This window comes from Gossypium arboreum, chromosome 8 (genome assembly GCF_025698485.1).
Source record: "Gossypium arboreum isolate Shixiya-1 chromosome 8, ASM2569848v2, whole genome shotgun sequence".
Taxonomy (NCBI): Eukaryota; Viridiplantae; Streptophyta; class Magnoliopsida; order Malvales; family Malvaceae; genus Gossypium; species Gossypium arboreum.
The window spans coordinates 142,100,674-142,113,969 of NC_069077.1; the positions used below are offsets into that span (position 1 = coordinate 142,100,674).

Here is a 13,296-nt window from a genome sequence, read left to right on the forward strand (position 1 = left end):
TTAATCAGCCCTTAAATGTATATTCAATATTATTTTATTATTCCCACTTTCTTACAGGAAAAATAATTAATTGCACTAATGACTAAACAACTTTAAATTATAGTTCAGATTTAAGATTACTCTTTAAATTGAAAAATATATATCAGTAGCAAGTGAGTTCTTTCATTAGTATATTCATTATTCATATTTAAAACATGTACTGCTAAAATAGGAATTGGATTTTCGATTATAATCGATTTCTCGAAAAACGTAATATTTTTTAGGCTCAACTTTAAGGTATTTTGAATGGTGTGATTACGTCGCTTAGTAATAGTTTGGATAAAGTTGTGATTTACACTGATAATTTAGAATAGTTTAAGCTTTATAGGATAATTTTTTGGGATATTCAAGCGTTACAATTCTCATGAGAGTCCAAAAGATAATGAGTACGGAAGGGCGTTGGTTGATTCAACACGTTCTCAAAGAAGACAATCATGTTGTGGACTATTTGGCTAAATTGAGTTTAAGGGGAAGGACATCTCTCTAAGTTTATGACAAATGTCTTCATGCTACCTAGAAGTTCTTATTCAAGATAAAGCAAAGGGAGTGATTGATTAAATGAATTTGATGTAATCTTTGTTTATTTGTTTGTTTCACTAAAAAATTGAATATCACTGAGTTAAAAGTATATATTTAAAAATTTATTGATATTATTTGTTTGTTTAACATGTTAAATTCAAGTTATTCATGCAATACGTACATACTTGTTTGTAATTTGATATGCGTAATTTAAATAAACTTTATTTTTAATGCAATACAAATACTTTAAGGGCTTAATCAGAATATTTTGAAATTCATAGATAACTTTAAAACTAATATAATAAATTGTGAATGTTTAACAAAAAATAAATAGGGTAAACTATCACTAAACTATGTTCTTTTTTCGTTTTTATCATCCAACTATTTAATTTTTCATTTTTGGTCATTAGCTGGTTAATAAAAATGAAAACACTCAAAAATTTAATATAGTTGAATGACCAAAAAGATAAAATTAAATAATTAAATAATTATTTTTAATTTTTATAATTAAATAATTAAAAATTAAAAAAATAGTGGAGTGACTACTAACGAAATTTGCCCAAATAATAAATAAAAGCATTTACTGAAATTCGCCTTCTAATAATAAAGATTTTTTTCCCACCTGTTCCACCACCTTTTGACTCTTTGTTGCTTTTTTTTTTTTAATTATTCATTTTCATTTCCCCATCAATTTAAGGACATGAAAAAATGATAAAAAATATCTAAGGAATATGTCAAGAAAATGAGGTTGTCACCTATTTCAAATCAGCTTGTGTCTTGTAAGATTTCTCAAAATTCACATGAAAAAACTCTGATAAATTCCCATAAGAGCTCCACAAAAAAGATTTCATATTCACTCAATAGGAATCTCCTAAAATCCAGGTTTCTCTATCCTCCCCCCCCCCCCTTTTTTCTTTCATTTAAGCTCAAGGATTTGTGTTCTTTAGTTTACTAGTAACCTGTTACTGTTTTAGTAAGAACCCTGGATTTCAGCTCTTTACATTCTGTTGTTTATTTCTAGGATTTTGCAAAAAAATAAAACAAATGGGTTGTAGAGTATTTGAATTGCTGTTCTGGGTTTCTTTAATTTTGTGTTTAGCATGTTTGGTTAGAGGATTTACACCTGCAGATAATTACCTTATTGATTGTGGATCATTTACTAATACTACCGTGGGTCATCGAGTTTTCATGGCTGATAATTTAGCCTCAAAGCTCCTTTCAACACCACAAAGTGTTATTGGGAACATTTCAAAAGCTTCAATTACTTCCTCTGATGATTCCCCACTTTATCAAACTGCAAGAGTCTTTACCGATGTCTCGAAGTACACGTTTTCGATTAGCCGACAAGGAAGGCATTGGATTCGGCTTAATTTCTATCCGTTTGCTTTCGGTAATTATAATTTGAGCTTGGCTAAGTTCGATGTTTCCACCGAAAACCATGTTCTTCTCACCAGTTTCAGTGTTCAAGCTCCTCTTGTGAAAGAATTTTCGGTTAATGTAACATCGAATAGCCTTGCTGTTACGTTTAGTCCTTTAAAGGGTTCGTTTGCGTTTATAAATGCTATAGAAGTTGTTTCGGTTCCTGATGAACTCATTCAGGATGGTGCTCATTTGGTTAAATCATCGATGGCATTCCAAGGGCTAACGTTGCAGGCGTTAGAGACAGTTTTTAGAGTGAATATGGGAGGACCTACCGTCTCATTCGAGAATGATACCCTTTGGCGAACATGGGTGCCTGACCAACGTTTTCTGGTAGAAAAAAACCTTGCTCTGACTGTATCGAATTTTAGAGCTGTCAAGTTTGTCGAGGGTGGGGCAACTCCGGATATTGCTCCGAGTACTGTCTACGGTTCCTGTACTGAAATGAATTCTGCAAATGTAACCGGAGGTAACTTCAATGTCACTTGGGAATTCGATGTGGATCCGGGATTTCAGTACCTTGTTAGGTTTCACTTTTGCGATATTGTTAGCGATGCTCTTAACGAGTTGTACTTTAATGTTTTTATTGATTCCTTGATGGTTGTTCGGGACCTTGACTTGAGTACTTATTTGGTCAATGTTTTGGCTGCTGCATATTATATGGATTATGTTACAGATTTGGTTACTAGTAATAAGCTTCATGTAAGTATCGGCCCTTCTACTTTACCTGGCTCTGAGCCGAATGCCATATTGAATGGGCTGGAAATAATGAAAATGAACAATTCTGATGGCAGCCTTACTGGCTCGGCAACTATTAATGCTTCCGGTTCAAGTTCAAAGATGAACATCGGTTCTATAGTAGGTGCAAGCGCTGGGGTGGCTTCTGGGTTGCTGTTGGCTGGAGTTATCTTCATGGTTTGTAGAAAAAGAAGACGACAGGCACTTCACGGGCAATCAAAGACATGGATTCCGTTTTCGATTAATGGAGGGACTTCTCAAACTATGGGGAGCAAATACTCGAAAGGAACAACTGCCAGTCTCAACTCCAATGCTAGCTATCACATTCCTTTTCTTGCTGTTCAAGAAGCCACAAACAACTTCGATGAAAGTTGGGTTATTGGAATAGGAGGCTTCGGGAAGGTGTACAAGGGAGAACTGAATGATGGTACGAAAGTCGCCGTTAAAAGGGGAAACCCGAGGTCCCAACAAGGACTTGCTGAGTTCCAGACTGAAATCAATATGCTGTCCCAGTTCCGACACCGCCATTTGGTTTCCTTGATTGGTTATTGCGATGAAAAGAATGAGATGATACTGATTTATGAATATATGGAGAATGGAACACTCAAGAGTCATCTCTATGGCTCAGGTTATCCGAGTTTAAGCTGGAAACAAAGGCTTGAAATATGCATTGGGGCGGCTCGAGGACTCCACTACCTCCATACAGGCTATGCAAAAGCTGTTATTCATCGTGATGTGAAGTCCGCGAATATCTTACTAGATGAGAACTTCATGGCCAAAGTTGCTGATTTCGGGCTGTCGAAAACAGGTCCTGAAATCGATCAAACCCATGTTAGTACGGCAGTGAAAGGAAGTTTTGGGTACTTGGATCCGGAATATTTCAGAAGGCAACAACTGACGGAGAAATCGGATGTATATTCATTCGGAGTGGTTTTGTTTGAAGTTCTTTGTGCAAGACCGGTAATAGACCCGACGCTCCCGAGGGAAATGGTAAATCTAGCTGAATGGGCGATGAAATGGCAGAAGAAAGGACAGCTGGAGCAAATAATCGATCCTAACCTCAAAGGAAGCATCAGGCATGATTCTCTTCGTAAGTTTGGCGAAACTGCTGAAAAGTGCTTAGCTGATTTCGGTGTGGACCGGCCCTCCATGGGAGATGTCTTATGGAATCTGGAGTATGCTCTTCAACTTCAGGAAGCAGTCGTTGGACGCGACCCTGAAGAAAACAGTACAAACATGATTGGTGAGCTTTCTTCACAAATCAACAATGTCGGTCCACTCGATCCCACCGTTTCTTCCGTGCAGCTCGAGGCATCAAGTGTGAATGACCTCTCAGGTGTTTCAATGAGTAAAGTATTTTCACAGCTGTTGAAATCTGAAGGCAGGTGACTTATATGAGATGGGAAAATCCTATTAAGCTTCTCTTTGACTCGGTTTTCTCCGTTCCACCACGGCTTATCACATTCGAGTAGTTTCTTTAATAACAAGGCGGAATGGTCTGAATTCCTTCGTTTTTTCGTTGTTAGGAGCTCTTCCATGGGATTTTCAAGTAAGCTTTAGGCAATTGACCAATATGTTTCAATTTAAATTTCTTTCTTTCATGTAGCTTTTGTTTCTGATTTGTCGTGTCAATGAACTGATATACTATAATGTAAATTTCGACTTTTTTCGAGTAATAGGTGTATGATTACTTCGAGATTGATTCTTTTCTTGATTTTTATCTTGCTGCATCAGTGTTCCATATGGTACAAGATTATATGACCTTCCAAAGACCCTTTTACATGAAAAAACCCGAACCTGTTGATACCATTTTTTACGGTAAATTGCATGAAGTAACTGCGCGAAGGCGAATTTGCAGTATGGTAAATATACTTAATGACATTTATTGCTCTTGAAATTTGCTCATAAATATTTCATACTTGTGTTGGAAGAAAATGGAATGAGATTTCCCTCATATTGAAAGAAAATTGTATCATCAAAAGCACTCAAAAGGACATTATTAGAACAGAATGGAAAGGGAAAATGGGGTATACTAAACTCTGTCAAAGCCATCATCTATGTTGCTTGATCTCGGATCAGGTTTAAGCATAAAATTAACTTACATTATACTTGTCCAAACTCGACCCGAAATATGAGCTTATAATTTTATCAAAGCTTATATTTATAAATAGTTAACCCAAACCCATTTTAGGTCTATAAATATTATTTTAAAATTTTAAAAATTTTTTATTATTTTAATTCAATATTTAATAAATTTATATTTTTTAATATTTACATTATAATATTATGTATTACTATAGATTTAGTTTTTGTGTTATAAATTATATAATATATATAAATAACATATTATATTATAGTGTTATACACATGCAAGATGAGTCGAGTTGAGCTTTAGCCCTAAAAGTTCGAGTTTACCCAACTCATATTTTAAACGGATTTAATTTTTTTTTTTGTCTAAACTCATTTTTAAGGCCTAACATTTATATCCAAATTCTTCTAAATTTCAAACAAACTTTCGGAATCTAACAATAACCTGACAGATTAGCAAGAAAACCCAAAATGGTTAACTAATTATGATAACAATCCAAGTATTGATTTAGCATCATAAATCATTGATTGTGTGCTCTAATTGTTAGGTGCTAAATACAGAAGTGATTTAAGAAACATACTAAAATTCCATAGTGGATTAATTAACCCAATAAAAGAACTTGTTTTGTAAGTTACATATTTTTGTCCTTTTTTCTACACTAAAAAACTGTGTTTTCATGATTGGTTTTTACAGTATGATTGGGCCTGAAACTTTTTTTTTTTTTTGCTTCCTTTAATGTCATGATGGTCAAGAAAATGGTGCTGATTTGCTTCCCATCCTTTTCAAGAAATTGAAAACACAAAAGAAAAAAAAAGTTGGGAATTTAAAAGCTAAACTCTAGGTTAGAAATGTCTCTAAAATCTTTGGCCTCACCACCTCCACCACCATGCTGTCACCATCATGCCTATCTTTAATTTCCACAAATTTGGGTTTTTTTTCTTTTTTCTGTTTAAGAAATTAGATTTTACATGGTTTTATATACTTTATGTTTTTAATATTATGTGTTTGATACGAATATTTTCAAGATTTTTTATATATTTGAAAGAAACATGGAAGATATTATCTATATACTTATGTACCTATATTTGGATATGTGTTGAATATGGGTAATGAAAATAATATGAACAAAGGGTAAATAAGAGTAAACTGTAACCTTTAATATAAATGCATATAATTTATATATATATTCTTGTTTTGTTTTTAGATACATGAATGACAGTGACAGAAACCCAGAGGGAAGAACCACAAAGCACAAAACCAGACACCAAAAGCAAAGGAACTTGAAATATAGCTAAACGCTTTATAATTTTAGAAGGTGAAAATGGGTTTAACCATTAACATATCATGATATTATAGATATCATTACTCTATTTCCACCAACAAAGAGGGAAGTGAAAAAAAGGCATCAAAATAATTTTTTAAAAAACTTAAATGCTATTAGAAAGCTATATAGAAACAACAAAAATAGAAAAATGGAAGTTTTAATGGCTGAAAATGGTGGTTCAACCACCATGATCAGCCACATCAACCTTGGTGGTACAAGACAACAGCCTGCGGAACATAGCCAATAAGGCGGCAAAAGATACCTCTTTGGCCCTTCTCAGCGCCATGCGCTGCTTCTTTGACTTATTCCTTTTTCTTCTTTCCTTCTTAACTCTGCCAAAACATTTAGTTTTCTCAGGCCCAGCTTCATTCCTATGGAAAGTATAGCTTCTAAGGTACATTTGCCTACATGAAATGCTATCAACCACGGTGGACCGCACACGACCTCCCCCGCCGGTGCGCCCGTCGGAGCTCAGTGACCTGACGAACTCGGCATCGGATTCCGGCCATTTGTAGAGGTTCACATATGTTGGCCTGATTGGGACCCTAGCGTCAGTGATGCAGTTTGAGATACAGGTTGAAGCCATTTTGGTTTAGGGGAAGTCTAGGCTAAAATTTCAATGCTTTAAATGAAAGATAACAGCAGAAAGATGGAAAAAAGGCTTCCTATTAGGGAGGTTTATACAGTGATTTTTATGTGAAAAAAAACACATGTAATGATTTGCCATCATTTAGTGAATGTATGCCTGAAATAAAACAATATTTCCTCGTCATTTTGGGTCCATGTGTATATATATACTCACATTTCTATATTCTTTGCTGCCACGGTTCATGCTAATGAACCAAGTGTTAAATACAAAAAAGATCTGAAAATGAAATCCCAATGTTATTTGATTATCTCAGTGGGTTTCAACTGCTAATTTAACTGAAATTTATCAAATTTTGCATCAATGCATAAAGCTTACTGATTTAAACAGCAACTGTAAACATTTTAGAGTGATCAAGGACGAATTTTTTTCCTGCAAGTTTCAGTTCTTTGTCTTCTCACTAAGCTTTCCATGAATTCAATTACTTTTTATACTCTTTAGATTGGGAAAAGCTTTCAAATTTCAATATAGAAAACTCAGACACTAAAATAATTCTTCATATTCCAATAAAATATGAAATTGATAGCACGGGCTACAAATCATAACATCGAACAACAAGACCCAACTTGTAGTTTCGATTAAGCCCTAAAGGATTCCCCTAATTACAAACCTAAACCCTAAATCGACTAACCGCCAAATCCATACAAAGTCCTACCCTGCCTCTTCAGAGCATAAACCACATCCATGGCGGTCACCGTCTTCCTCCTGGCATGTTCGGTGTAGGTGACAGCATCGCGAATGACGTTCTCCAAGAAGATCTTGAGAACTCCACGGGTTTCCTCGTAGATTAAGCCACTGATACGTTTGACTCCTCCCCTACGGGCCAAGCGTCGAATTGCCGGCTTTGTGATGCCCTGGATGTTGTCACGGAGGACCTTACGGTGGCGCTTCGCCCCTCCCTTGCCAAGTCCCTTGCCTCCCTTTCCTCTTCCTGACATCTTCTATATCGACTGAAAATTAAGAAACTTGAATGATTTGGATAGTGAAATTGGAAACTTAAGGAACGGTACGAAATTGCGAGTTATTTTATAGTGGGAACTTGGCAGCTTTTTGTTGAGATAGTGATCCGTGGGTCGAGCTTGAAGATAACCTGCAGCCGTTGATTACTTACAATGAAGGGTTCAAATGAAGAGAAGTATTGGCGCGGATCGATGACCTGGATTATTACCAGATACTTTAAGCGCTTTTGCTTTTCTTGTTTGGGTTAAATCCAAGGAGCATCCCTAAACTATTATTTATATTCTGAATTAGTTCTCAAATTTCAAATCTGTTTTCAATTGAATCCTAAATGCATGAATATTGCATCAATCACGTCTTTTTCGTTAGTATAGCCATCACTTTTAAGTGTTAAACGCCGGTTTTAATTTATCATAGAGTATTTTTAGAACACATAAATTAAATTACAAACATGTGTAGTTATCACATGATTTTCATTCCATTTAATGGCTAAATTGATACGATGCTATACTTTTACAATAAAATTGATTTATCATAATTTATCAAAATCTATTCTGATAGTCAAATTAAAGCTTCGTTTTTCCCCAAGTTTCCTTTAATGGCATCAGCTTCAAATTCATACTTGTTCTCATCATGTTCATCATCACGGCTTTACACAACAATAGCATCCTTTACCTCTTCGTCACATCCAAATCAAGTTAACCATAGATATCAATCTCCTACGTACAACAAACTCTTTGTGTTGGTCTCAACATTTTGCAGAACCGCAACAACCTTCATGTACTTCTTTCTTCGACATTTAAAAGACTCAGAATCGACATGCCCTCTGCTTCTTACAACACCGTCATTCAAGAAATCATGGGATGCGGACTTGGAACTGCAAACAGGACATATGGTAGTGGATGATATCGTAAAATCATGTATTTACATTCAATGATGGTGGAATCCGAGATCAACCAAGAGACTTTAATGAGTAGAGCTTTGGCGGAATCAAGCTCAGAGATTGAGAGGATTAACAATGGCATGGTCGCCAAGGTAGAGATGAAGAAGGCTGCATGATACGTTTGGAGGAGGTGGACGACGGTTTTGAAGCTTCTCGGATGCCATGTTCTCATATCCAAAAATACAAGAATATTGTAGAACTAAATAGTAAAGATAAACTATGAAAATAGAATGTAAGATATGGGTTGGAATGAATATCATTAAGATATTAATATTAAAAAATAAATTTATATATTTTAGGGATTAAAAAAATATTGGATAAATCAAATGGATAAGTGGTAACCAATTTTATGCTCCTTGTAGAATTGTAATTCCTAGTAAATATGGATTCCTTGCTCTTTATAAATATATATTAATATAAGAATCGAAATCTCAAAATCGATTGTGATAGTTAAGTTAAAGCTTTGTTTCTCTTCAAGTTTCTTCAATGGCTTCGGCTTCAATTTTGTACCCTTCCGATGTTATTTCCCACCATGTTCACCATCACGGGTTGATACAACAGAAACGTCCTTTACCTCCTCGTCACATCCAAATCAAATTAATCGTAGACATCAATCTCCTCCGCCATGATCCGATAATAGACAATTACACCAACTGTTTTTCTGTACAACAAACTCTTCGTTTTGGTCTCAACATTTTGCAAAACCGCAACAACCTTCATGAACTTCTTGCTTCGGCATTTACAAGACTCGGAATCAACATGCCCTCTGCTTCTTACAATACCCTCGTTCAAGAAATCATGGGATGTGGACTTGGAATTGCAAACAGGACATTTGACAGTGGATGGTATTGTAAAGTCATGTATTTACATTCAACCATACAAGCATTGTTGGTGGAGTCTGAGATCAACCAAGAGACTTTGATGAGTAGAGCTTTGGCGGAATCGACGTCAGAGTTTGAGAGGATTAACAATGGCATGGTTGCCGCTACCGAATCATCGATCAAGGAGATGATAGAAAAAGTTAAAGTAGAAGCTGGAGATGAAGAAAAGTGCATGATATGTTTGGAAGAAGTGGAGGTCGGATTTGAAGCTTCTCAGATGCCATGTTCTCATGTCTTTCACGATGATTGCATAAAAAAATGGCTGAATCAAAGTCATTATTGTCCCATTTGCCGATTTGAGATGCCAGTTGATTAAGACTAAGATTATAGAAGTTAGTGTTATTGTTTATCCTTCATTTGTAATCTAATGCATGAAGGAATTGGGTTTTATCACTCGTCAATGGGTTTAAAAGGTTTAAGTTATTACAGCAACGAGAATATCATCAAATTTGTATCTATCTGTATCACAAAGTTGTTCTCTGAATTGGATCTCAAATAAATTGGTTACTCTGAGCATATTGGTCATACTCGTACTCATGCTCATGCACTCTTCCAATATAACTCCAATTTTTTCTCCCATTATTCTCTAAATACATAATAAATAAAATATAAGTATAAATAAGAAGATAAATAGGGGGAAATATCACAAATGATGGTTAACGGGGGATATTATTATAAAGTAAGATCCTGGCAATACTGGTGGAAAACGGGATGGATGTAGAGATTTGGATGACTAGAGCTTTGACAGAAATAACTTGAGAGCTTGAGAGCATTAACAACGACAAGGTTGCAGCTAATGAATCATCAATCGAGGAGATGATAGAAAGAGTCAAAGTAGAAGCTGGAGAAGAAGACTGCATGATATGTTTGGAGGAACTCAAGGTCGGTTTTGAAGCTTCTCGAATGCCATGTTCTCATGTCTTTCACGGTGATTGCACGGAAAAATGGCTGAAACAAAGTCATTATTGTCCCATTTGTCGATTTGAGATGCCGACTGATTAGTCTGAGATTAAACAACTTTGTGTTTTTCTTTCAGTCTCTGTTTTAGTAGCCATTGAGATGAAAAATGTTCTGAAACTTGGCCTGCTTTGTTATAGCTCCAGGCCACATCTGAGAAGTGTTGCAGTATCTTGAATGGCATGGCCATTTTACCTGATTTATCCAAAATACACCCATCTTTTTATCCTTGCCATCTCATCACAGCACTGAAACCAACATATCCTATCCATAGCAAACAACCTGGATACAAATGAGGTTGTAGTTTTGGGAAAACGAAAAGGCTGCAGATACCGAGTGTGGCCAAAGCACAAAACACTCAAAATTTTAACTTCTTAGACAGAATGTGGAGAGCTGAATGGCGAGCTTTAACTTCTTTTCTTGCAATTTCTTTCTTACCAAAGTAAGTCATGTTTAAGATTCATATAGTGTCTGCTTTCGTTGCTAACAATAATAGTAATGTTGGGGAAATGAGGGGTGTATACCCCATATGATTGGCCAGAGAAATATTAAAGCCTTGATTCTCTCAGTCTCTGTTTTGGTAGCCATTTAAACTTTCAATTCACTCAACGTCCTCTCTCAAATTGGAACCTTATTGGCAATGCCACCTTACATTTCCTAAAAGAGGAGAGTTAAGATTGACAAAATGACCTTCAATTTTCAAGAAAAATACGCAATTGATGATGCGAATTACAAATTATAACAGAGAACAACAAAACCCAGCTTGTAACTTTAACTGAGTCTTACAATTCTTCCCCTATTTTAAAACCTAGACCCTAAATCAACTAACCGCCAAATCCATACAAAGTCCTACCCTGCCTCTTCAGCGCATAAACCACATCCATGGCAGTCACCGTCTTTCTCCTGGCGTGTTCAGTGTATGTGACCGCATCGCGAATGACGTTCTCCAAGAAGATCTTGAGAACTCCACGGGTTTCCTCATAGATTAAGCCGCTGATACGCTTCACTCCTCCCCTACGGGCAAGGCGTCGAATTGCCGGCTTTGTGATGCCCTGAATGTTGTCGCGGAGAACCTTACGGTGGCGCTTAGCTCCTCCCTTGCCAAGACCCTTGCCTCCCTTTCCTCTTCCTGACATCTTCGATATCCAACCAAAATTAAGAGACGAAAGATTTGGATGATAAAATCAGAAATTTGAGGAGCGAAACTAAATTGCGATGTATTTTATAGCGGGAAATGGGGAGTTTTGTGTTTCGATAGTGATCCGCTAGATTATTTGAATCTTGTAGCGGCCGTCGATTACACTTAATGGAGGGTTAAGATGAAGAGAAGTATTAGCATGGATCGATGACCTGGATTTAGGGCAAAGTAGTCATTAAACTATTGATTTTGTTCTATTTTCATCGTTTAATGGCTAAAATAGTTATATATGTCTTCTTTTTTTTTCTTTAATTGGTTAAATAAGTATTTTTTTTTAAGATTTAAGGAAATAGATTAATTTTGGAGAGAGTATCAAAAATGCCTTTTTTACCGTTGACAAAAAGTACTTTTAACTAGATGAATTTTTAGCCCAATTAGTAGTAAAATGCATCCAGTTGGACGACCTTTTGCTGACGTGTTAGGAAAAGCAATGATTTCTCTTTGCCTTCAGGTGCGGAAGTGGAGCTGTATGCGTTTTTTTTATCAGTTGGGTGCTCATTCTTGACATGTCAGTAAAAGCTCGTCTAGCTAAACCCACATTCAAACTCTCTCTCCAAAAACAACTTATTTCTCTAAATATTGAAAAAAAAAGGGCCAATTTGGCCAATTAACAAAAAAAAAAGGCATATATGCACAATTTAACCTCATTTAACTATTAATTTCCGATTTAATCATTAATTTTTAAATTTTAAATATTTTAAATCCAAAATTATTATTTTGAATTTTTAAATATTTTAATTTTTAAATATTTTTACAATTTTTCTAGAATTTTAATTTTAAATTTTTTTGAAATTATTTTATTTATTTTTATTTTTGTTGAGATGGACTAATTTTCTCATTTTTAAATTGATAATGAGCAAATGGATATTTGTACTAATATATTGTGCGAATTTGTGAATCGAAATCCAGAGTGTAGGAAAATGAAGTTTTAAAACCCCATTTTAATATACCGATTCCTTAAATATTAAATAAAAATATTTATAGAGTTATTGTGAAAATAATTTAAACAAAAAAAGTGGTTAATTAAAGCTTTGTTTCTAAATTGTGAAAGTTCAACCGCTATTGAATTTTAATTAATAAAAGATTTGAGACTTAAATAAGAATGATAAATGATGATGATCCTATTAAGTTTGATTAATTATTAATTAATGATGATTAAAACATGATTAAAATAATTAAACTAAATTAATTAATGATTAATTAGAAAATAACTATATGAGAAAGTGAGATTCCATTTTATACTCCTTACAGAACTAGGATTTATAATTCCTAATAGCCATGGGATCTCTTATGCAACATTATAAATAAACATTAGTAAATTAAAACTTTATTTCTCCTCAAAATTTAATAATGTTGACCGCTTTATTTACATATCAACCTAATGTTATTTCTCATCATATTTATCAATATAACATTATTTAATAGACTCGACTTTTATCTCTTTATTATATTCAACTCGATATAAGATTTTACTTGTTAAATAAGTTAAAATCGCTAAATTTATATAATTAAGGATAAAGAAGCATAATTTTCCTTTAGGATAATAAGCATTGCCACAAGATTTGAAAACTTTCAATTTTAATTGT

General features: G+C 34.7%; 5 protein-coding genes across 5 annotated transcripts; 2 read left to right on the top strand and 3 right to left on the bottom strand.

The window, feature by feature from the left end:
• The first annotated feature begins 1,195 nt into the window (after positions 1 to 1,195).
• LOC108483816 (receptor-like protein kinase HERK 1) lies at positions 1,196 to 4,391 on the top strand. The gene has a single exon (XM_017787406.2). It carries the CDS (start codon positions 1,603 to 1,605, stop codon positions 4,102 to 4,104), a length of 2,502 nt encoding a protein of 833 aa, XP_017642895.1. The 5' UTR covers positions 1,196 to 1,602; the 3' UTR covers positions 4,105 to 4,391.
• A 1,567-nt stretch (positions 4,392 to 5,958) lies between these two features.
• Positions 5,959 to 6,864, bottom strand: LOC108482720 (uncharacterized). Its single transcript, XM_017785840.2, has one exon. It carries the CDS (start codon positions 6,712 to 6,714, stop codon positions 6,307 to 6,309), a length of 408 nt encoding a protein of 135 aa, XP_017641329.1. The 5' UTR covers positions 6,715 to 6,864; the 3' UTR covers positions 5,959 to 6,306.
• A 370-nt stretch (positions 6,865 to 7,234) lies between these two features.
• Positions 7,235 to 7,802, bottom strand: LOC108480504 (histone H4). Its single transcript, XM_017783527.2, has one exon. The coding sequence runs from the start codon at positions 7,710 to 7,712 to the stop codon at positions 7,401 to 7,403; it is 312 nt and encodes a 103-aa protein (XP_017639016.1). The 5' UTR covers positions 7,713 to 7,802; the 3' UTR covers positions 7,235 to 7,400.
• A 1,358-nt stretch (positions 7,803 to 9,160) lies between these two features.
• LOC128279363 (ERAD-associated E3 ubiquitin-protein ligase HRD1-like) lies at positions 9,161 to 9,871 on the top strand. The gene has a single exon (XM_053017937.1). The coding sequence runs from the start codon at positions 9,161 to 9,163 to the stop codon at positions 9,869 to 9,871; it is 711 nt and encodes a 236-aa protein (XP_052873897.1).
• Positions 9,872 to 11,189: 1,318 nt separating this feature from the next.
• Positions 11,190 to 11,743, bottom strand: LOC108480543 (histone H4). The gene has a single exon (XM_017783579.2). The coding sequence runs from the start codon at positions 11,646 to 11,648 to the stop codon at positions 11,337 to 11,339; it is 312 nt and encodes a 103-aa protein (XP_017639068.1). The 5' UTR covers positions 11,649 to 11,743; the 3' UTR covers positions 11,190 to 11,336.
• Between the last annotated feature and the right edge of the window lie 1,553 nt (positions 11,744 to 13,296).

Bases quoted from the DNA above. Each gene is read 5' to 3' on its own strand.
- LOC108480504 (XM_017783527.2), bottom strand. From the start codon at position 7,712: ATGTCAGGAAGAGGAAAGGGAGGCAAGGGACTTGGCAAGGGAGGGGCG.
- LOC108480543 (XM_017783579.2), bottom strand. From the start codon at position 11,648: ATGTCAGGAAGAGGAAAGGGAGGCAAGGGTCTTGGCAAGGGAGGAGCT.
- LOC128279363 (XM_053017937.1), top strand. From the start codon at position 9,161: ATGGCTTCGGCTTCAATTTTGTACCCTTCCGATGTTATTTCCCACCAT.
- LOC108482720 (XM_017785840.2), bottom strand. From the start codon at position 6,714: ATGGCTTCAACCTGTATCTCAAACTGCATCACTGACGCTAGGGTCCCA.
- LOC108483816 (XM_017787406.2), top strand. From the start codon at position 1,603: ATGGGTTGTAGAGTATTTGAATTGCTGTTCTGGGTTTCTTTAATTTTG.